Here is a 22,552-nt window from a genome sequence, read left to right as displayed (position 1 = left end):
TTTATAGTTCTATTTTTTACATTTAAATCTTTGTTCATTTTTAATTTCTCATTATGCAGGGTAAAAAGTATAACTCCACTTTTTTTTTTTTTTCAGGTGACCACCTGGTTAATCCAACACTACCTTATTTCCCCACACCATCCCCACTGATGCAAGATGCCATTTTTATCATATGTTAAATTCTTCTGAGTCTATTTTTATGCTTTCTATTTTTCAATTGATTTTTCTGACTCTTCATGTGCCAGGACCACACCATTTTAATTATTGTAGCCTTATAATATGTTTTAACATCTTGTAGGTAAGTGCCTCTCATTACTCTTCTTTTCCAGAGTTTTTCTAGCTATACTTGCTTATTTTTCTACATTAATTTTAGAACCCCCTCGCCTAGTTTAGAAAAATCCTGTTGGTTAACAATACAGTATTGTATACTCGAAAGTTGCTAAGAGTAGATCTGAAATGTTCTCACCACACACACGAAAAAGATGACTGTGTGAGATGATAGATGTTACCTAACCTTATTGTGGTAATCATTTCACAATATATACAAATATCAAATCATCAGTTGTACACCTTAAACTTACGCAGCGTTATATGTCAATTATATCTTAATAAAACTGGAAAAAGTTCCTGTTGGTGTTTTTAGTGGGATAATATTAACTGATATATTTACTTAGGAAGAACTGATAACTTTAATGGTTTTGAACCTTCCTTCCGAGGTTATGGTATGCTGGTCCACTTGTTCAAGACTTTCATGTTTATCAGTTTTGTTTTCATATTTATTTGTATATCTCTTACATGCTTCCTGCTAAGTTTATTCCTAATATAGTTCTTTTTTTCTTTTATAAATGGAGTATTTTCTTCCATCACATCCTCTATATCTGTTATTTGTTTCTAGAAAGTATTAATTTCTGTGTATTAATTTTAAACATAGCCACCTAGTTAAATTATTTCGTTATTTCTAGTAGTGTTAAAATTTTGATTGTCATGATTTATTGGGTTACAATTATGTCTTCTATGATAGGGATAATTTTACTTGCTCTTTCCCAATTTTTATTTCTCGCGTCAAAACATTTTGGCTAGTATATTGAGAAGAACAGTAGACAACAATAGCGGTAATAGTGAATATCCTTGTTCCAAAGGAAGCTGAATCTTGAAAAATAATCGTTAGAACACTTTTTATTTTAAGTAACAGAAACCAACTGGAGCATGCTTAAGCAAAATGGGGACAATTTACTATGTAGAGACAGGGTGTCTCACAAGATTCAAGGGCAACAGAAACCATGGGAGTGCTCTCTGTCTCTCTGTGTCCTCTGGTCCTCTTCCTGTGTCTGCCTCATTCTTTCTTCTTAGTCAGCTTACTCTGCCATTCAGTCACATTTGGAGGAAGAAGATGGTTCATATAGTTACTAAGTTGCATGTTACAGATTCAACACAAAGTCCTATTTTCCTTCAGTCTGAAAAGAAAGGATTCTGAGAGTTCCATTCTGGTCCATCCAACTGTGACGGATCCAACTATGGTGACGAGAATAGGGTCACATTGCAAACATGGCTGCGTGTGGGCAGGAGAAGGGAGCAAGTACTTAATGACATCATTCTGAGATGGGCATTTACTCCAAAAGGCAAGTCTACGACAGTGTACAAAAATACATGTGTATAAATAAACATGCAGTTCATTCAGGAAGCTACAAAGCAGTTGGTTGTGATTTCTTAAGGCATATGAGCTTCCTGAAGATCCCCTGCCTTAGGTTGGTTTCTCTGGAAGCAGAGCCTGAGGCAGGAATCGGGATGCATATCAATTACTGAGGCAGTGCTCTTCAAGCAAAACTAGTAAGGGAGAGAGTTAAGCATGATTGGGAAGAAGACAGCCACAGACGGATGTAGTGTCGGGTAAAGTCCAGCCATGGCCTGATCTACAGGGATCCTCTGCACAATTTTCACCTCTTGATATAAGCAGGCAGGCCTTTTGTAGCCCCTTAGCAGTCAGTTATTGAAGGAGGTGCGTTTCCTGGCAAGGCAGCTGCCATCAACTGAGGGCAATTCTTCGGAGAAGGGGGTGTAGCTATGAGCCCTTAGCAGTCAACAGTAACAGCGGCTGGAAGTGGTGGGGGAGGGTGGACAACACACCCAAACAGCATCAAGTACATCCTATGTTAACATGCTTTCTCTCAAAACGTTGACAGATCAAGAAGATATCATTATGTTGCCACACGTGAAAAATATGAGGCAAAAATAGTTAGCTTTGCAATAAAATCCTTTGCCCGTTTTATGTTTTCCATTTTCTCAAATTTCTTATAGTTGGAACTCCAGTTGGGAATCAGAATGGAATCAACAGGTTGACATTTACCAAGCACCTATCACATGACTCACATTGTGCTCAGTGCTGCTAAGAATAAAAAGAAATGCAAGATGAGGATTCTGTCCTAGGTCAGAAGGAATTATCAGACATGGTTAACGATAGCATTAAACCAGGTGTATCATACTGGGGATTTCAGAGGAGAGTCTTAGAATTAAGCTGCAGGAAAATGCTTACTCTATAAAACTTGAGTAATGGTACTTAATATCTTTGCTCATTTATTGAGTGGGGTTTGAAATATTTTCCACCAACACTAAGGGAAGTTGAAAGAAATAACAATGGTAAGTTGTTCTAAATAACATAAAAGCAAGGACCAAAAGAAATACCAACTATATTGTGTTGCTATTGGGTAGATTCCATTAGGCAGAAATGGGAAGCGAAAGCCACAGAGTCATTTGCCTACACATTCATCTCCCTGGTGTAAGTGGGTATTGTTCTCTATCCCATGGCAGGATTAGAAATACCATCAGGGAACAAGTACACAAAGTTGTTATGGAAACTAGAAGGCTTCAGCTCAGAGTTATTTACAGGGAACTTTCAGGATTATCACATTCAATTAATTCAACTCTGTTTTGCTTTACTCTGTGCCACTGCATCTCAATCAAATATCTATTTTGAAGGGTCATTCAATCAGCTGTACCCAAGTGAAGATGGATTCAAGAGGCAGTGGATGGTGTAATTTACGTGTGGCATCTTTGCATTACATGTTTGAAGCTTGTTCACACTTGCCCCGACCATTGTCAAGTTTGCTGGTTTCCATAATACGGGACAAAAGTGGATGTTGACTGCTGCCACCAGCAGAGAACGTTTCCTCCACATAGCTGCTGTCTGCCTTGCCCCCGATGCTGTGATTCTGCGGGACCCGCCTCTTCACATTGGCTCAACTCACCTTCGGGCTGGATAGCAACAGCTGCCTCCCGCCACCAATTTTGTTCTTACCTGTGAATCGGAATTTTTCCAGCTACCCAACAGGATCTTTGAAAAAAGTGGTGGGGTTTTTTTTTTTTTTTGGAGAAAATGAGAATTTTCATAGCCTTTGAGGGATCTTTTGACCCGTTTGACGTTTCTGCAGATGAAACTGTGGAGGCTGTCAAGCTGATGATAAAGGTATGTACTTTGTCCCTGAGCCACTAAGATGTTTATTAATTTTAACTGTGCAGTGAAGTTTAAACTGTGCATGAGGTGGACATAGTACTGGGGACATTTTTCAGCAAACAAGGAACCAAAACTATTTCAAAATATTGTTTGCTTACACAGTAGTCTGATAGGAAGATTGTAACTATGGAGGTGTTAGGCAGGAAAAGGGTCAGGAAAAAAAAAATGTAACTTTTCCTTATGAGATTTGTAGGCTGTGTATGGGCCAGATGGTATTACTGCAATTCTTCGTGAAAGGACACAAACAGGACACTAACTCTAGGCTATGTAAGTGGAGCATGCCAGTTTTCAGATGGCTTGTTTGGTAAGCAAACAACTATAAAAAACCAAAGGATTCTGGAGGTAGAGAGGACTTCAGAGACCTTCTGGGTTACAGCTTCATTTTGCATCCAGGGAAAACAGAAGCTCAGAGAAGTTGTTACCTAGGATCCATGTTACCTAGGATCACAGAACCAGCATAAGCAATAATTTGGGTGCAGTCACTTCCTTATAAATTTCTTACAAATATTCACTCTAAAATGGGAAATTAGGACAAGTATTTAGGTCCTGACCATCAAATGGTATTTAACTTGGAGATGACCATTCCCATTTGCTAAGGAGCACTTATCAAATCATAGTTAAATGATATTTAGTGGATTACAGTGATCACTGAAATCTAGATCTTCTAACACTGAGGCTCGTAACTTTTACGTATCATGGATCCTTTGGCAGTCTGGTGAAGCATATGGATTCCTCAGAATGTCTTTAAATGCTAAAATAAAATACAAACAAAGAAAAGGAAACTAGCTATATTGAAATACAATTTTCAAGTTTAAAAACAAATTAGTGATATAGAAACATCTGGGCTTCTTTGCTAACACAATAACAAGTTCTAGCAGTGTATCTAATAACTATTACAATTTCAAAGTAGTGATCAGTATAAATAATATTTTGAGATATCTACGACAACTGTAATGTGATATGAAAATATCTGTGATTTCTCTCCATGACAAAGTCACAGGTACAGCCAACAACTGCTACTTTAGTATGTTGCCTACATGCATAATTGAGAGAAAATATCAATTTCATTTGGAGTTAATAAAAATAAAATATAGTTTTTTCCCATCTAAATTCTATCTATAAACTTTTGGGTAGTTCTGAAGACGCCAAGTTAAGAACCTCTGTCTAAAATATCTTCCCTCTTTCCCAAACAATTTTATAATGTTCAGTGGAAAAATGTAAAAGAAAAGAGATTACATTGCTGGTCTAGAAATGTAGAGATGTACTATTTTAATAATATGCTATTGATTTTTAAGGATTATTTCCACATTCCTCTCTCTGAGGACGAACAAGGCAGGCGGTATCTGGAGCTGACGTATGCTGGAGCAGCCCTGAAGGACAGCTGGAGTCTTGCTGATGTTGGAATATCTTTTTGTTCAACTCTCAAATGTTTTGTTAAGGTATGATGATCCGAATGACACCTGTCCAAGATGTCTTCCTCGTTTTGAATAAACTTGTGGGTGGTACCATAACTTAGAAAGAGGATTACTCTTCTTGCCTTCTCTTCTCTTCCGTTTGGATGACTGGTCTGATGCACAATTTGTGCTGTAAGGGGATAAGGTGCGGAGACCAGAGAGAGCTCCCTCTGTTTGCTCCTTCTCTCCCTTCCCCCCCCCATCCCCCTGGCTGCCTATCGAAAACAGCCATCACAGAGCAACCCGCAAACCAACGCTGGGATGAGGCCAAGGACGGATCTGGAATACTGATGTGGGAGAAAGATTGGGAAACTTCCGTGGGTTCACAGTGAATTAGGGGCAGCGGAGGGAGGAAAGGGAAGAAATTCTCAGTACCAATAAGAATGAAGGGGCAGTTTCTACATCTACAGCAGCCATGAAATAGGTGTGCACACAGCAGAGACAGCCTTTTTCATTTATAGTGTCCTTAGTCATGGTGCTTAATTTGGGGTCTATGGCTGGGCTTTAAGAAGTTTACAAAACCCTAAAATTGCAAAATATGCAAAATTATGTACCTGGAGATTTTCTGGGTGGAGGATCCTTAACTTTTGACAATTTCTTAAAGAGACAGGTGGTCTAAGGAGTTTAGGAGCTGCTCCCTAAAGTAGAAATATTATTCAGTACTAGTTTCTTACCCTATATGAAAACAAGAGCCTCAAGGAACTTGTAAATTAAATATTCTCTGCTAAATGGGACACTAATTTGTTCATATTTAGCATTAAGAAAAATTTTTATGGTAGCCAAAGCTCTTTTTATTTTCATATGTTTTATTAATTGACTAAGTGGGAAGTCTGTGTTTAAAAGGAATACTTGTTAAGAATATTTGTTAAGTAGCAAAAATAAGTCACAGAAAGATAAGCATTGTATGATCCCGTTTATGTAAACAAAAACACATATGTATATGTGTTTTTAATGTTTTATGAGCATTCATTCATGTATTATTTTTATATTCTTGATGAATGTTTAATTATCAAAGAAGGGAATAAAAACAACTCTGATTTCTTCTACTTTTCTCCCTCTGATTCTCAGAAAATTATAGCATAATATAGTACTTTTTTAAACAGACTAAATTCCATGTCATTTCTTAAATGTCTTTTCTTTACATCTTTAAATATTTACATACTGTGGTTTTGGTTCTGTACGGGATAAACCCTCTGAAATTTCCTGGAATTTTCCAAAGCCAATGATTATGTTCAAGACTTTTGCTGTTTGCTTCCTTGGAGATGGTGTATAAGGTCAATGCAAATATGTGAGCTGGCTGGAGGAATCTGACTGAACCTTGGCTACTCAGGGATGGAGATAAAAGTATGTTAAGAATGTGGATAGGATACTTTTTTTAACTAAGCACTGACTTTTATTATTTAAAATTTTTAAATTTTATTTATTTTTGACTAGTACATTCACATGGTGCTCAATTCAAAAGATAAAAAGGATATACACTAAAAAGTCTCCCTCCTACCTCTGGCCACCAGTTTCCCTCCCGAGAGGCAACCTATGTTCACAGCCTGACTTATAAAAGTATTTCATAGGGCCAGCCTGGTGGCGCTGCAGTTAAGTTCACACCTTCCACTTCAGTGGCCCAGGGTTCACCTGTTCGGATCCCGGATGCGGACATGGCACCACTTGGCACGCCATGCTGTGGTAGGCGTCCCACATATAAAGTAGACGAAGATGGGCATGGATGTTAGCTCAGGGCCAGTCTTCCTCAGCAAAAAGAGGAGGATTGGCCCCAGATGTTAGCTTAGGGCTAATCTCCCTCCAAAAAAAAAAAAAAAAAGGATTTCATAAATTCTGCCAATAAAACATCATCTATCCCAGTGAGCCCAGCTGCCCTTGCACTGAACTCTGACCTTTCCCTGGAGTTCTAAACTGCTAATGACAAGAACAGAATGTAGAGGTCAAAGACTATTCAAGAGAGCCTAGGCAGAGTACCATGAGTCACAGGACCAGCCAATGCTTAGGATGTAATTATAAACTCTCAGGGTCCATGGAACTCTTACTGATCTTAACGTTTGCCTTCTCCAGTAGAATCACCTTTAGAAAATTTCTTATCGCTAGATTTGGGGAGGAAAATAATATCTTGAATAAGGAAGAGAGTCACCTGCAAAAGCTATAAATGTTGGTTTCCATCCTAACTTGGTTGCTGTTCAGATGAGGTGATAAAACAGGCCTATTCCTAAGTCCACAGTGTTTACTGGGCGTGTGCGATAACAATCCAAGATGGGCTGACAGCAACAGAATACCGCGTGCAAGCGTCCATGCCTCAAAGAATGCAGTCAGACCAGCTGCACTGTTTGATCTCTTAGGTAACCCAGGGCTGCGTTCTCTCAGGCCATTGCTTCATTGCACAATGAGATGCGTACAAACTTTAGTACCCTTCCTATTCAACCGCGTTCCTGCATGCAATTAGTTCCACGTTCCGAGAATCGAGGAAAGCTAAAGTCTCTTAATTTACTTTGGAACAACTTAGAAATATCATGATGTTAACCAAAAACTTGGCAAGTAAGCAATTTTTCTTTTCCAAAAGGTGCAAGTAGATACTGTTATCAAATGAATCCACAATATTTGGTTTCTTTATTGTGCTTATATTTTTGTGTGAATTGCGAGGTTTTGCTTGGTTGAGAAGAGGGAAAGACATTAGATAAATTAAGAGGTGGTCTACTCTTCAATACATTTTTAAAGTAGACAATAGATTTTCCAGTTTCCCTGCACGTTACACCTTCTCCTTTAATGGTAATGTAGACACATTTGGAAAAGTAAATAGTGAGGCAAGAACATTGCATTAACTCTTCCTTCTTTGGGAAAAAACCCCTACGGAAACCATTAGAAATACTTTCTATGGTGTACATCTCCAAGTTCTGTTAACACAGGTGTCGGTCCTGCTCATCCTTTGCTGTGCTGTTACAGTTCACCGCGTTCCTGTAAACCACAGTACGAGGGCTGCGAAGGCCGGGATTATGGTCCAGCAGGTCGGGCTGCTCTTGCCTTCAATACCTTTATTCTAACCCATGTTATTGTGGAAACTATTGCTTGGGTTTTGTTCATTGTTGTCACCCAGTGCCTAGAATAGTACCTGGAACACAGTAGGCTCTCCATAAATATGTATTGAATAAATGAGTTTATAAGGGCCTTGAGAGAGAAAGTATGAAAATTAACAAGAAGGTACATAATTGTCAGAAACGTTATAGCAAAGTATCCAGGTGCATTTCAGGGTTTGGATTCCCTCCTTTACTGTGGCATCTCTCTACCTCCTCTACCCACAAGGCATGGCACTCCCGTATCCTTGCACTTTTCCCTATCCAGCATCAGGGTTCTTAGTTGCAAGCAGCAGAAATGAACCCTGGACAATTTAAGCAGAAAATAAACGCATTGAAAGGCTGGTAGGTGGTTCACAGTCTTGACAAGAAGATTGGAGAGTTGGGCTCAGAGATTCCGCAGCCAGAAACAATTTCTAATTGGGCCCCAGAACCAGCCCAGGAAGGCCACCACTGCAGCTACCTCTGTGCCCTCAGAGCAGGCACTGGACACTGCTGCCAGCCTTGCTGCCAGGCCAGCAGTGCTTCAGACCTGCCTCTGACACGGAGAATTCCCTGTGTCTGCTGCTTCTCTGCCCTACTATCTCCTAACACAAAGCGGGGCTGGGTGGGTAGGCCTGACAGGGGGCGCCCTGGTCACATGTCCACGCGGTACTGCAAAGTGGGCTGAGAAGCAGCTGCCGGGGATGCTGTGCCTTCTAAAGTCTGAGCTGGGCTGTCTCCCTGACACTCCTTCTGGCTGCCCTGCCTCCTTCTGTTGCCATGCTTCCACCAACCAAGGGCTGAGGGTAAAACTTAGCTCATCCTTTCTGGCATCCTTGAAATGTTGTTTTACAGTGAGAGATTGGATTAATTGTGGTACCACTGAGTAGATGTGTATCAGACAAGTTGGAGTAGTGTGAACTATATTAACAGGTCTAAAACGGACTCAACATAATACACATTTTAGCTTTGAAGAGGCACTCTTAATGTATAAACACCAAATCCAGGAGATAAATAGTATGTGAATTTAGATTTTAAATGCATTTTATACACAAAATATGTATAAACAAGCTTCTTAAAAATGTATAGTAATGGAGTTGGCCAGTGGCGGAGCACTTAAGTTCGCATGTTCCGCCTCAGTGGCCCGGGGTTCACAGGTTCAGATCCCGGGTGTGGACATGGCACCACTTGTCAAGCCATGCTGTGGTAGGCATCCCACATATAAAGTAGAGGAAGATGGGCACGGATGTTAGCTCAGGGTCAGTCTTCCTCAGCAAAAAGAGGAGGGTTGGCAGCAGATGTTAGCTCAGGGCTAATCTTCCTCAAAAAGAAAAGAAAAGAAAATGTATAGTAATTCATAAACAAAAATATGTTTCTTAAAAAATGGCTATCTTTTCTAAGATGAGCCATAAAGAATAGTATGCAAAGAATTTTCGAAGAAAGATGTTTCAATTCAGTGTTCTAGACTCCACGTATGACCTCTCCAGGATGACTATCATCCAAAAAGAGAAGTTTAGGAAGCTAAGATGTTCACGAAAACATCTCAACTTGATTTCATCCAGCTCAATAAAAACAAATGCTATTTCCCCTTTTCGTCTCGTCTGGAATATTTGGGGCAAGTTTCCGCTTATTTGGTGCACAATTTCAAAACAGCAAAATATAAAAAAGCAGAACTTGTGAAAACAGTCCAGCAGTGTTCAAAATTTGCTTTAACTTCTTTCTTTCCACCTGTTTCTCTTTAACTTTTCCTATTTTATTGTTAATGCCCATGTATGTATTTACAGTGAGTTTGCACTTGTTTTTTGAAGACAAAAGTGAAATTATTCCCATGAAACAGATCTATGTATTTGTTTTTATTGAAAAGTAAGACACTTTGTATGTACCTCCTACCATGGTGTTTTGGTTTGTTTGTAAAGGAGAAAAATCTGATTTTACGTATGTCCAACAATGATTTGTGTATGACCTTGTTTATTTAACAGCATCTGACTTCCTTGGGTAGAACCATCAGTGTTCCCTCACTCAGGATCTTTAGGGAGGGGCATCATCTAGACGCAGAGATGCTTTCTCTTGTGCAGATAAGGTGAGTTGGCAAGTTGCAATCAGCACCCACCTGCTTCCTCTCCATATAACCACCGTGAAGAAGTGTCTCCAACTGGTGTGTCTCATTAGAACTTAAAATGGGTTTTCCCACAAAAACAAGGTTTATAAAAGGTGTATGTACTGAGTTAAAATAGTGCGATGAACTATGTTCCAGATACATTATGAATTAAAGAAGCCTGAAAAGTTCCCAAGTGCTAAAAAAATGAACAAACTCTTTAGGCGTTCATTTCTTGAGATTTAAGAACCTGGCTTCGTTAACAGTTGATAGTATTTTCTTCCTTGCACTTTTGATTTCCATCTAAAGATTGCCAGATGTTTTGCAATGCTCCCTCGTTATCACTTGTTTCGGAGCTGTATGAATGCCTCGGTTACCGATGTTTACTTTATGTATATATGACCCACCTATTCCTATTCTGAGAAGCACCTGTAAGCTTGTTTCTCTGCCCTGGTAGAGGAGCTAGTCAGCTCTCAGAGTGACGGGGCCTTTGCTGCTTTGTTTGCACATTAATTGCACATTTAATTCTACATATAAATCAGGACCCATGCCAAAAGCTAAAGAGAAGTCAGAGGAATCATAAAAGAAATAAGGAACAGCTATTACATAAAACGTAACATTTCTCTCTGCCTCATTGTCTCTCTATTCAGTTTCATACGCATTTCTCCCCGCCCATAGACGTCACGTGGATTCTGCTGGGCAGATACTTGCCCTGACGGAAGCGTAGGAAAGCGGGCGCCGCGGGGACCGGAACGGCTGAATCTGTGCCCCTCAGTTTTTGTTGAGCGGGCTTGTGAGGCGCTGTGGAGAAAGAGCCTCCCGAGCTCTGCAGACTCAGGCAGCAGCTCAGCTTGCCGGGCGGCTTTATGCTCAGCCCCAGAGGCCGCGTTTGAGTTACTGCTCCCGGGGATGTGAGTTACTGGATCAAAGCACTGCTGCCTAAACTTTCATCGCTAACCTTACTCCTTAAAGGCTCTTTCAAAGAGATCTGCATGTTGATTCTATTACGGCCACGCGTTATCTGGGAGGCGGGGAATGCATTTAATGCGTGATGAGCCTGAAGCAGGGAGGGGCCCCTGGAGAAACCGGAGACGCATTTGGTGGGGGGGTGGAGGGCAAGAGAGCAGGGAGCGGCTGGAGCCCCCTTGGGCACCCTGGAGGCCAGATGCCCGTTCTCGGCTTTGCGTGGCGCCCCCGAGAGCCCCTCACCGCGCTCGGCGGCTGCTCGGTGCGCGCACCAGCCAGGCCAACAACACGGCAGTGAAGAAAAACACGATTGTCCTCAATCCGCTGAAGAGGAAGTGAAGCCAGTTTCATTTTTTTTGTTAGAAATGCGAAAGTGTTAGTAATCCTTTCCTCCCCACCCCCTTCGCATTTTCGCTGCTCGCTGGGTTTTTAGTTCGGGTTGGCTTGATGCAGCTGTTGCTAACGGCAGGATTACTATTTTCCCAGACTTTCCTTCTGAACTCTGCTTCAGACGTCGCAGTTCCACTTGCTTTCCTATTCAGACTGCAAAAGAAAAGGAACAAAGGCAACTATTTTCCCGTTATATTTAGTACTTCCCTTTTTAAATAGTAAAAGTAAATACATGTGGTTATTAAAAAAAGTCGAGCCATTCAGACAGTGAAGAGCATACAATGATAAGCAAACCTCCGCTCCCACCCTGAACTCGGTCCACTGTCCAGAGAGAACCTCACAGGAAGGGTTCTTTTTCAATTGAGGTAAGCTTGGTTTATAACATTACATACATTTCTGGTGTACATCGCTATATTTCAGTTTCTGTGTAGCCTACATCGTGTTCGCCACCCAAAGTCTAATTGCCGTCTGTCACCGTACACATGTGCTCTTTACCCGTTTCCCCCTCTTCCCACCTCCCTCCTCTCTTCCCTCTGGTAACCACCAATCTTTTCTCTGTGTCGATGTGTTCGTTTGCTGTTGTTTTCGTCTTCCACAGATGACTGAGATCAGACGGTATTTGACTTTCTCCCTCTGACTTACTTCACTTAGCATAATGCCCTCGAGGTCCATCCATGTTGTCACAAATGGCCGGATTTCATTTCCTAGGGCTGAGTAGTTTCCATTGTGTATATATACCACACTTCTTTATCCATTCATCTGTTGATGGGCACTTAGGTTGTTTCCAAGTCTTGGCCATTGTGAATAACGCTGCAGTGAACACAGGGGTGCATATATCTTTTTGAATTAGTGTTTTCATGTTCTTTGGATGAATACCCAGAAGTGGAATAGCTGGATCATACTGTAGTTCTAGCCTTAATTTTGGGGGGAATCTCCATACTGTTTTCCATAGTGACTACACCAGTTTACATTCCCAACAACAGTGTATGAGAGTTCCCTTTTGTCTACATCCTCTCCAACATTTATTTCTTGTCCTTTTTTTTTTTTTTTTTACTGAGGAAGATTGGCCCTGAGCTAACATCTGTTGCCAATCTTCCTCTTTTTTTTTTTTTTTGAGGAAGATTAGTCCTGAGCTAACATCTGCCACCAATCCTCCTCTTTTTGCTGAGGAAGGCTGGCCCTGAGCTATCATCCGTGCCCATCTTCCTCCACTTTATATGTGGGACGCCTACCACAGCATGGCTTGCCAAGCAGTGCCATGTCTGCACCCGGGATCCGAACCGGTGAACCCCAACTGGCAAACCCCGGGCCGCTAAAGAGGAATGCGTGCACTTAACCACTGCGTCACAAGACTGGCTGCCCTATCTTCCTCTTTTTTTTGCTTGAGGAAGATTAACCCTCAGCTAACATCTGGTGCCAATCTTCCTTTATTTTCTGTGTGGGTTGCCACCATAGCATGGCTGATGAGTGTGTAGGTCCATGCCCAGGATCTGAACCTGTGAACCTGGGCCACTGAAGCAGAGCATGCCAAACTTAACCACTATGACACTGGGCCAGCCCTTTCTTGTCTTGTTAATAATAGCCATTCTGACAGGTGTGAGGTGATATCTCATTGTAGTTTTGATTGCATTTCCCTGATAATTAGTGATGTTGAACATCTTTTCATGTGCCTCTTGGCCATCTGTATAGCTGTATATTGGAAAAATGTCTGTTTGTATCCACTGCACACTTTTTTGACTGGGTTCACTTTTTTCTTGTTGAGTTGTATGAGTTCTTTATATATTTTTGATATTAACTCCTTATCAGATATATGATTTACAAATATTTTCTCCCAGTTGATAGGTTGTCTTTTCGTTTTATTGATGGTTTCCTTTGCTGTGCAGAAGCTTTTTAGTTTGATGTAGTCCCATTTATTTTTTTCTTTTGCTTTCCTTGCCTGAAGAGACACAGTATTCAAAAAGATACTGCAAAGACTGGTGTCAAAGAGTGCGCTGCCTATGTTCTCTTCTAGAATTTTCATGGTTTCAGCTCTTACATTCAAGTCTTAAATCCATTTTGAGTTGATTTTCGTGCATGGTGTAAGGTAATGGTCTACTTTCGTTCTTTTGCATGTGGCTGTCCAGTTTTCTCAGCACCATTTATTGAAGAGACTCTCCTTTCTCCACTACATATTCTTGGCTCCTCTGTCAAAAATTAGCTGTCCGTAGACGTGTGGGTTTATCTATGGGCTCTCGATTCTGTCCCATTAATAACCTCACAGAAAGGCAGTTGGAAAATTGGCGGAGGGTGTAGAATCCACAGTTCTTCCAAATTAAAGTCCAGCATGATGGAGGAGCTGCTTCTAAACTGGCCTCCACAAGAGCAGTGTGGCTATGAACCATCACCCTCCTCCTGGGTATCTGGGTCTGCAGGCTGAGGACTGAGAACCGTCTCACGGCCCCGCCACGTCTCCTTCACTTTGCTCAAAGCAGGAGGACTCATTGACATCCTCAGGGCAGAAGAGCAAGACCCAGACCAGAAGTCAGAGAACTGAACTGGCCTTTGCTTCATCCTCACCACCTGTGTTGTGGGAGCTGGAGGCACTCAGAGGCACCTCCAAGATGTTTGTCCCTTGTCCTGTCCTCCAGACAGTGCTTATTCCTGAGCTGCCTCCTTTTCTCTCCCCTTAGGAAGAAGATAAGCCCACTCTCTACGTGTTCAATGCTGTGACCCAAGAGACGATGCCGATAATGGAGAGCATTCCCCTTCTTGGTAAAAAAGTGTCTGATCTGAGAACACTGGTATCTCTGAGGTGTGGCTTCCCCGTGAGCGTCTTCTGCCTCAGGACCCCAAAGGGACTGGAGATGTATGACTGCAACACCCTCAGGGACTACCAGACTGACATCGGTACTGCTCTCTGCATTTGATACCATGTAATACTACTGTTCAGTACTAGCGCCTTTGATACCAGATTCGCAACAGAGGAGGTGTCTCTAAACTAAAACCTCTGTAAGCGCAGTGTGGGTGTAAATGAACAGCACTTGTCTCTGGTGCCTGGGTCTACAGACTGAGAAATATGAACCATTTCATGGCCCTGCCATGTCATCTTCTCTTTGCTCAAAGCAGGAGAACTTGTTAATATCCTTGGGATGGAAGAGCAAGACTCAGACCAGTTTGTATTTTTCTCTTTCAAAATATATGTCAAGCATATTTAGAAGCAAGTTCAAGTGTATACTCTTTTTCCTCTTTTTAATGACAGTAGTAGCATGTGATGCACACTGTTCTGAACCTTGCTTTTCGCAATCTTGTTTTACAGTATTGTCAGTTATATGGAACAATCTTCTAAGCAGTGTGAAGCCAATACTGTGCAGGCTGAACAGGTGCCTCAGTGAGCTGGCATTCATCCCTGATGGGCAGAGTACAACCTCTCTCTAAGTACTGTACCTCCAGGTCATGTCTGCTGTAGCCAAACATCATTAAGCCAAACTCAAGTACTGTCATATTTGTTTTAACCATGTTGGAACCTTGTAGAAAGTCTTGCTTGAAGTGAATGAGTCTTTGCCGACATTAGCGCATCCTTAGGTAATGTTGTGGTGTAACATTTGTTGCAATGGAATTTGAGTTCTCCCAATTCATAATAGGGCCTGGTAGACATCCTTGAGTGAAGCAGTTTGCTTTTTATAACTGCTAAATTTGCATTTATTATTACTTCCCCTATTATATTTGCTTATTCTTTCATGTTATTTTTAATTGAGGCTCTCAAAACTTTGACATCAGTTGTCATCCCTGTTTTTGATCAGAAGAAGCAAGGTTCTGGGATTTCTCCCAAGAGTACCTCACTGTAAAGCACACCGCTGTTCTGCGTGCTTGCTGGGGGACCAGCCCTGCCCAGACATGGCAGGGCTTATGTGAGTGAGGGCACACAAGTGGTATTTGTCCCCAAGCAACTTATAATCTAGTTATTTAATGAAATTCCAAAGGAAAATGAGCAAACTAGGGTGACTGTTCTTCAGGCCTACGCTGCTCAGATCACTATGTGACATTCTAGAGCTGGAAGAGAATTTAGAAATGGCTTGGGCCAACTCCAAATTTTTATAGATTTAAAGAAAGCAGAAAGGTTCCCAATGGTTAAATGACCTGTATTGCTCAGGTGTGTCAAGAACAACACATCGGCCTCTGGGAGTGAGGGTCTTCAGATGTAAGGTTGGAGGCTTGAATGTGACCGGGGTAGATGCTCTGCCATGGTGAGAATACAGGGCGTGCAAGGAGAGGCAGGGAAAGATGGGCCTCGAAGGGAAGGAGGAAGAGTCTTTAGCTGGCTGTCTGACTTTGCCTAAAGCAGTGCAGCATTCCGGAAGTAGCCAGCCCACCTTTTTAAACTGGAGGGAAAGGAGTGCTTGATCATCCTCTCTTCCAGGTTCTCCCCTTGCCTGTCCGGGGTCATCCCTGGTGCTGTCAAGAGCTGAACCTTGACACCTTTCCAAAGGCAGTGGAAAATCAGAAGGCTTTGGAGAAGCAGTCAAATTCAGGTTGAAAATAAAAGATCTAAGGAGCTCAATTAGTCACTGCACATACCAGTTCATACAGAAATAGACAAATCGGCCTCTGCACTCTGGGCCTTCGCAGTCAACAGGTGGAAACAAGCATGCACGTGTCCTCGGTTATAATCCAATAAGCCGGCTCAGCACAGGTTGAAGGGCTCAACGGAGGCCGTTCTGGGGACTGTGGGGCTTGAGCATACAATGATGTGGGAAACATGGATCATCTGAGAGGAGGAAGGGAAGACATTCCAAGCTTCCAGGCCAGGAGAAAAGCATGAGCCACAGGTTCACGAACATGGGCTTAATCCAGGAGGGCAGAAAGCAGGAGACTGTTCTGAAGAGGGGAGGACCCCTGCTGAGACCCATGGGAAACACAGCTGAGGTCAGACTGAGGGGTCTCAGGGTGAGGCCATGAGCGCAGGCTTGACGTGTGCAATCAGAGCCCCGTGCATTCTGGAACAGGGGTGTTTCAACAGAAGTTGAATCTGATCGCAAGCAGCATGAACTATAGAAAGGAGTGTGGAGAGCCTGGAAGCAGGGGGGTGTGCTAACAGGCACTTTTGGTAACCCCAGCATTAACTAGTTCCACTAGCAATGGAAACGACAAACCTGAGAAACTCAGGAAGGAGAGACGGAATGTCATGCTGGATCACATAAAAGGAGAGGGAAGCACCAAGGCCGGTCACCAGGACAGCGGTGGTGAAATTGGGAAAAGGAGATTGTGTTTTGGGTCCTAAGCTTTAGATACAAGCAAACTCAGACAGTATGTTTTTTTCTGAAAGTAACTCAGCTAGTACTCAGCTAGTGGCAAAGTGGTGAGTACAACTGTGGAGTGAGGGCTTGAGTGACGGGGATGGGTTAGCAGACATTGCTGTGGGCGTCCTGCCCTTGGAGCTGGGGGTTGAGCCCTGTAAGAATAATAGAGAGGGTCATGTCAAAGTCCAAGGGCCAGCGCTCAGAACACGACAAAGGCAGGGCAAGAGGACAGAAGAGGAGTCAGAAAATGAGACACAGAAAGCCGTCAGAGTCACGGGGAGAACTGGGACTTTGCGTTGTCACAGATGACGAAGGGGATACTGTCTGGATGCTGGTAAGAGACCAGAGACAAAGTCTGAGAAAAACCTTTTGATCTGGCTTAAAGGTCATTGGTGAGCTTGGAGAGAGTGGCTTTAATAAAGTGGATGGAGACAGAAAGATCGTAGGGATTAAGAAGATAAGTAATAAAGGGACAAAAGGCTTCTTTGGTGGTAGAACATTTAATAATTAATTTATCAAGAATTTATCAAAGCTAAACATCCGCTAATATGTGTGATTCTGGGACTTGAGGCTTAGTGGCACGTCATACAGGTCCAATACACACACACACACACACACACACCCCTTCTCTTGTATCAACCGAGATGAGACAGATGTTCATTTTCGCCCCATTTCTAGCTCCTAAGTCTCTATCCTGGCTTTGCTTTCCTCTTGCTTATCCACATGCTTACCTGCTTGCTATTCTGTCTGTGCCCAATGTAAGCTTGTAGAAAGACATTAATCCTTTCTGGAACAAGATGTGCCTAAGCAAATGAGAAAATGAAGGAATGCCTCCCCGTTACAGGACGATGCCTTCGGGACTTCTCACGGCATGCACTCAGGGCCAGCCTGAACTTGTCGCATCTGAGAGACTGTTCCAGGAGCAGGGCCCATCGGCTCAGACCCTGAACTCTGGGCTGGCTCCGGGGTCCCTCGACCAGCCCTTAGGCCTGTGGAGCCTGACTGTGCCATTTCAGTTCCTTTTAGAGATGGGAACACTGAGGCTCAGAGGAGTGAAGGGACCTGCTCGAGGTTATGGTGCTCCGGCACTCAGGATTGCTCCTTTCCCACAAGCGACACTGCCAGCTCGGCACACCTTGATTGATCCCTACTTTTGTTGGAGCCCTTGAAGCTCTGATCTATGTGTTGTTTTGCTCCCCATTAGGGGAAACCCAAACCAGAGGAATGGTTTCCACTTTCAGGAAGAAAAAGCCCAAATCAGATGGGCAGATATTGACCCCAGAGTATGGATGAGGATCCAGAAACTTGGGGTACAGGGACCACCAGGGAGAGGCTGGAGCCGATCCCCTGGAATAAGCACTGTTGCTTGCACCTGCTTTCCTGCGGGGCTGGGGCATGGTGGATGGGTGTGCAGGTGGAAAGTGGGCGGATCCAGGTTTTGTAAATGCATACAATTTTGGGGGTCCTCTTTAAAAAAATTCAAAATTAAGAATAGAGAATTAGAAAGCTCATGTTGTGAGAGGCCCTGAAGCTTAAGTCTTGCTAGTTTTACTTTCATTTCAGTAATAGATTTTAGTTACATTTTCCAGAGCAATATAGCATTTTTCAAGTAAATTTCTACTTTTCAACAGAATTCCTAAGCTTATGAAGTAATTTAATGTGTGACCAAGGAGGCATTACAAATCAATTGGGCTGAAAGAGTTACCCAATAACTGGTGCTGGTTAACTTGCTTAGAAATTCTCTGTATATTTAAAAGTTGAGCATTAAGAGAAAAACTATCCATCGTTATCTTTGTTCTTTGAAAAATTAGGGCTGCTTCATTGCAAGGAACTGAAATTGATAGTTATAATACTTGTAATATTTGCTCCCAGAGAGAGAATTAAAGCAGAATAAAATAAGGGTTTGATGGAGGTGCCCTGCTGCTGATGAGCATTTAAATCCCTTCTCTGTCGTTTTCAGAATCAGGGCTCCTTAGCAGTGGACAGGTTGAGCTAGGAAGAGCCGAGACTCTGAGGCTAGGCAACCACCCGGAAGGACAGATGGGCCAGGAAGCACCCACCTGTAGACATTTAGCAGCGGGAGGTGAGCTTCAAATAAGTCCTGCTGATGCGGGTCCTGGAATAGGCAGGTCAGTCTGCAACTGGCAATTGGTAAGACGGAGGAAGGCTGAGGGCAAGGCTCGGGGAGACCCAAGCTGGCAGGGAGCTGGTGGGTGAACCATAGCACTGAGGTGGTGAACGAATAAATGAATGAACGACCTAAGAGAGGGAAACTAGACAAGCCGGTTGTTGACCCTGGAGGCTCTGACCACCTGTAACAGAAATCTAACCCCAGAGACTGAGGTTCAGAGTAGGAACTTCAGCTCCAGGCTCTGAGAACAGAGATGGGACCTCAGTTCTAAAACCCAAAAGGTAGGGTAGGAGACTGGGACTCACGCTCGGGGCACGAGGTGGGGGTTTAGTCAGGAGGAATAAGGCAAGTTACTAGAACGGGTCAGCATCTGAGCAGGGTGAACAGAACACCAACTTCCCACCAAACCTCTGAGCTGCTGGCCTGGAATCTTAACAAGTGCCATCCTCCTGGAATTGCGATTGTTCCCTGGGCCTGGGGCTGGGCTGATCCTTCAAATGGAGGCTGTGTCCTCAGCTGTGGAGGACCAAGGAGGCTGGGGGGACAGCACCAGACTACAGCTTTCCAGCGCTCATCCGTGAGTGCTTTTCATAATAAACTAAAAACACAGCAAATCATTTAAGTCAGGAGTTGAAATAAATGCACTTGGAACAGTATTTAAAGTCCTTTGTTTCCAGGGCTACCCGTATGAATCAAACATTTGATAAGAAAGTTTAAGTACAGCGAGAAGCTTTAGAGAAACTCAATCTATTATGTGAAGGATGACCCATATTTTGGAAAATGTTTATCAAGGCATTTCTACACGGATATTTGCAGAACCACCACGTGGTCTCTACAGAATAATTCCATAATCCTGCAGCAAAAAGAGTGAACTCTCCTAGCTGAGGCTGGATTTGCGAGGGTGAGGCAGGCTGAGGGATAAGGGCCGTAATGCAGACCAGGCTCCGTGAGTAAACAAGCTGGGAAGCAGCCCTCCAGGGAGAGCGAGGCCCAGGTCAAGAAATCCAAACCCGGAGTAAGGAGGAACGGAGGAAGAGCCCCATTTCAGGGCTGGGGGTTATAACACGAACCTCCAGAAAGGGAGGGATCAGCTGAGAGAACACACATTTCGGTGTGAGTCTACCGGTGGAGTGGAGGCGAGAAGAGAAAAGAAAGGGAAACAGAAGGAAAAGAAAGAGAAAGGCAATGGAAAGGAGGGGACTTTCCAGGCCTTGGAAAGAGTCCCAAGACAAAAATTCCAGGCCAGATCCTCCTCCCAGCTTGCTGAGCGGCCTCTCCCTAGCCTGCCCAGAGGGCAACGGAGGGACTGGCCTTTTAGGACCCTTCTGTCTTCTGCACCCTGTGACTCTAAGATTACTGGTGTTAGGAAATCCCAGTTAAGGAAAATAAGGGTGGCTTAGAATCTCTGTATGGCTCCAAAGAGCTAATGAGGGCTGCCTGCCTGCCTTCTTTCCTTCCTTCCTTCCTTCCTCCTTGCTCCCTTCCTTCTTACCTGCAAGTATTTACTATGAACCTACTATGTGTCTGAGCCTGAGCGTATGTATGGATAAGCCAAGTCATGCTCACCCCCAGCTCCTCCGGCCAAGGCCATCATACTGATTGAGAGGCAGCCAATCCACGGGCTGCCCAGCGACGTCAGCTGTCACAGCGGTGTCAGTTAGGTTCTCATTTGGAGATCAGTATAACACAGAGCACAGGAACGTGGGCACAGGAGCCAGGCTGCCCAGCTCCAGCAACTACTCCCCCTGTTACTGATGTGTAAACCCCGGGCGAGATACTTAACCGCATAGCGCCTTGGTCTCCTCGACTGCCAAACGGAGAGAATGATACAACCCACCACTTAAGGTTGTTGTGGATTTTAAATCAGTGTACTCATGTAAAGTGCTTAGAACAATGCAGAGCACATAAGCATGCAATGAATATTAACTATTCATATTCTCTCTCTATATATATTTTTTAAAGATTGGCACCTGAGCTAACAACTGTTGCCAATCTTTTTTTTTTTTCTTTCTCCTCAAAGCGCCCCAGTACACAGTTGTATATTCTAGTTCTGGGTCCTTCTAGTTGTGGCATGTGGGACGCCACCTCAGCGTGGCCTGATGAGTGGTGCCATGTCAGCACCCAGGATCCAAACCAGTGAAACCCTGAGCCACTGAAGCAGAGAGCACGAACTTAACCACTCAGCCATGGGACCAGCCCCTCAATATATTATTATTATTAATTGTTATTAGTCTTGTGAATTCAAATTGGGAAATGCAGAGAGACAAAATTGGTTATCAGTAGAGGCAGAAAATGAAAGGTGTCATGAAGTAAGGCTGGGTCATAGGCATGCCAAAGTTCTGACAGGACAGAAACTGTGAGTAAGCAGGGCAGCCTGTCCATAGAGAGAGGGAGAAGACACACCCCCAGACACAGGGCATGAGAGGGGTCCTGGGGCCCTCAGGAGAGCTGGGGAGTGGCCCCTCTTGAGGGGTGCCCTGGTTCCTAGTGTCCACCAGATCCAATTATTGTCTCTGAGTATAATAAACCCCATTTTCTCGAGGGCTTCCTTGCAACCCAGGAGCATAACTAAAGCAGAGCCTACAGGCTAGAGGAGACATGATGATGGGCTCAAAGGGTTCTCTATTAGTGTTTGCAAACCAGCAGTTCCAAAGCAGCAATGTATATACAATGATAAAGAGTTTCAGAGTATATTATGGCAGCCAGTTGAGCAGTCCTTTACCCTATTTGAAGAGGTGAGAGGATGGTATAGTCAAGGAGGGCTTCCTAGAGGAGGTGATGCCGAGGTTGCATTATAAACAATTGGTAGGAGGAGGTGAGGAAGGAGTCAGAAGAATTCTGACAGAAGGGGCACCGAGAGAAGAAGTGCCAAGGCCAAAAGCAGCCTTGTGTGCACAGAGAACAGCAGGCTGGCCTGCTGGGCTGCTAAGGGTTAGGAGGGCGGCACACGGCCAGAATGGGTTCTGGGAGTGGGGCCAAACTTCATCCAGCAAGTATTTACTGAGACCCCACCATGAGCCAGCAGCACTGGGGGGCGCAGGCACAGGGCTGTGAGCAAGAGCAGCAAGGGCTGCCCCCTGGGAGCTTCATTTCACGGGGAAGGCAAGCACATCAAGTAAGCAGAAATATTTCCAGCTTAGGTACCCAGGAAGACAGCGGGGCCACAGACCAAGACCCTGGATGCAGGAGGAAAAGCAGGTTGGGGAGGAAAGACGCCGAGCTGTCTTTTGGAACAGTGGGGTCATAGTGCGATCACTTGGATGGCAATGTCCCCAGCAAGGGGACCTGGAGCTGAAGTGAGGGTCTGGGCTGAAGATCTGGACCTGGGAGACAGCGGCACACGGGTGGCCAGAGAAGCCAGGAGCATCTCAGATTGCCAGTCAGTGTGTGTTCAGGGAACACTTACCGAGGGCCGGCCGTGCGGCAAGTCCTGAAGGAGCTTTCATATTAGTGGGACATGAACAAAAATCTCCAAACAGGTAGACTGATTTCAAGTACTGATGACAGGCGCTGTGAAGACGTTAAAGTGAGCTCACGGGATAGAGAGCAAGGGAGGGGAGGACGCGTGGTGGCAGAGATTGCTTTAGCTGTGGTGGCCGAGAGGGTCCTCTGTGGGGACATGACACTTGAGTTAAAAGCTGAAGGACAAGGGCACCGCAGGAAGCAAAAGAAGTTG

The 22,552-nt window shown here is 43.8% G+C and overlaps 1 protein-coding gene and 1 long non-coding RNA gene across 19 annotated transcripts in view; one reads left to right on the top strand and one right to left on the bottom strand.

Annotated features, from left to right (window-relative positions):
- Positions 1 to 22,552, top strand: part of ANKUB1 (ankyrin repeat and ubiquitin domain containing 1) — a 51,363-nt gene that overhangs the window by 16,541 nt on the left and 12,270 nt on the right. For 6 of the 17 annotated variants that reach the window (XM_070493646.1, XM_070493649.1, XM_070493644.1 and 3 more), the window contains 4 exons: positions 97 to 298; positions 2,974 to 3,460; positions 4,804 to 4,947; positions 14,139 to 14,355. In XM_070493646.1, coding sequence (XP_070349747.1) covers positions 3,371 to 3,460; positions 4,804 to 4,947; positions 14,139 to 14,355 — 451 coding nt within the window. In that variant the 5' untranslated portion in view covers positions 97 to 298; positions 2,974 to 3,370. Of the gene's footprint in view, positions 1 to 96; positions 299 to 2,973; positions 3,461 to 4,803; positions 4,948 to 10,886; positions 11,025 to 11,565; positions 11,835 to 14,138; positions 14,382 to 14,764; positions 22,356 to 22,552 lie in introns of those variants that run through there. The other 11 variants (XM_070493647.1, XM_070493651.1, XM_014838562.3 and 8 more) reach the window with 11 other exon arrangements.
- Positions 1 to 22,552, bottom strand: part of LOC139041478 (uncharacterized) — a 46,367-nt gene that overhangs the window by 11,734 nt on the left and 12,081 nt on the right. Inside the window, exon 3 of one of the 2 annotated variants that reach the window (XR_011496690.1) lies at positions 11,484 to 11,622. The exons of the other annotated variant lie outside the window; for it this stretch is intronic. This is a non-coding gene — a long non-coding RNA (uncharacterized lncRNA). Of the gene's footprint in view, positions 1 to 11,483; positions 11,623 to 22,552 lie in introns of those variants that run through there. 2 annotated transcript variants of the gene reach the window in all.

This window comes from Equus asinus, chromosome 21, assembly GCF_041296235.1.
Source record: "Equus asinus isolate D_3611 breed Donkey chromosome 21, EquAss-T2T_v2, whole genome shotgun sequence".
NCBI lineage: Eukaryota > Metazoa > Chordata > Mammalia > Perissodactyla > Equidae > Equus > Equus asinus.
The sequence above is the reverse complement of the archived record's forward strand: the minus strand, read 5'-3'. Positions and strand labels throughout refer to the sequence as shown.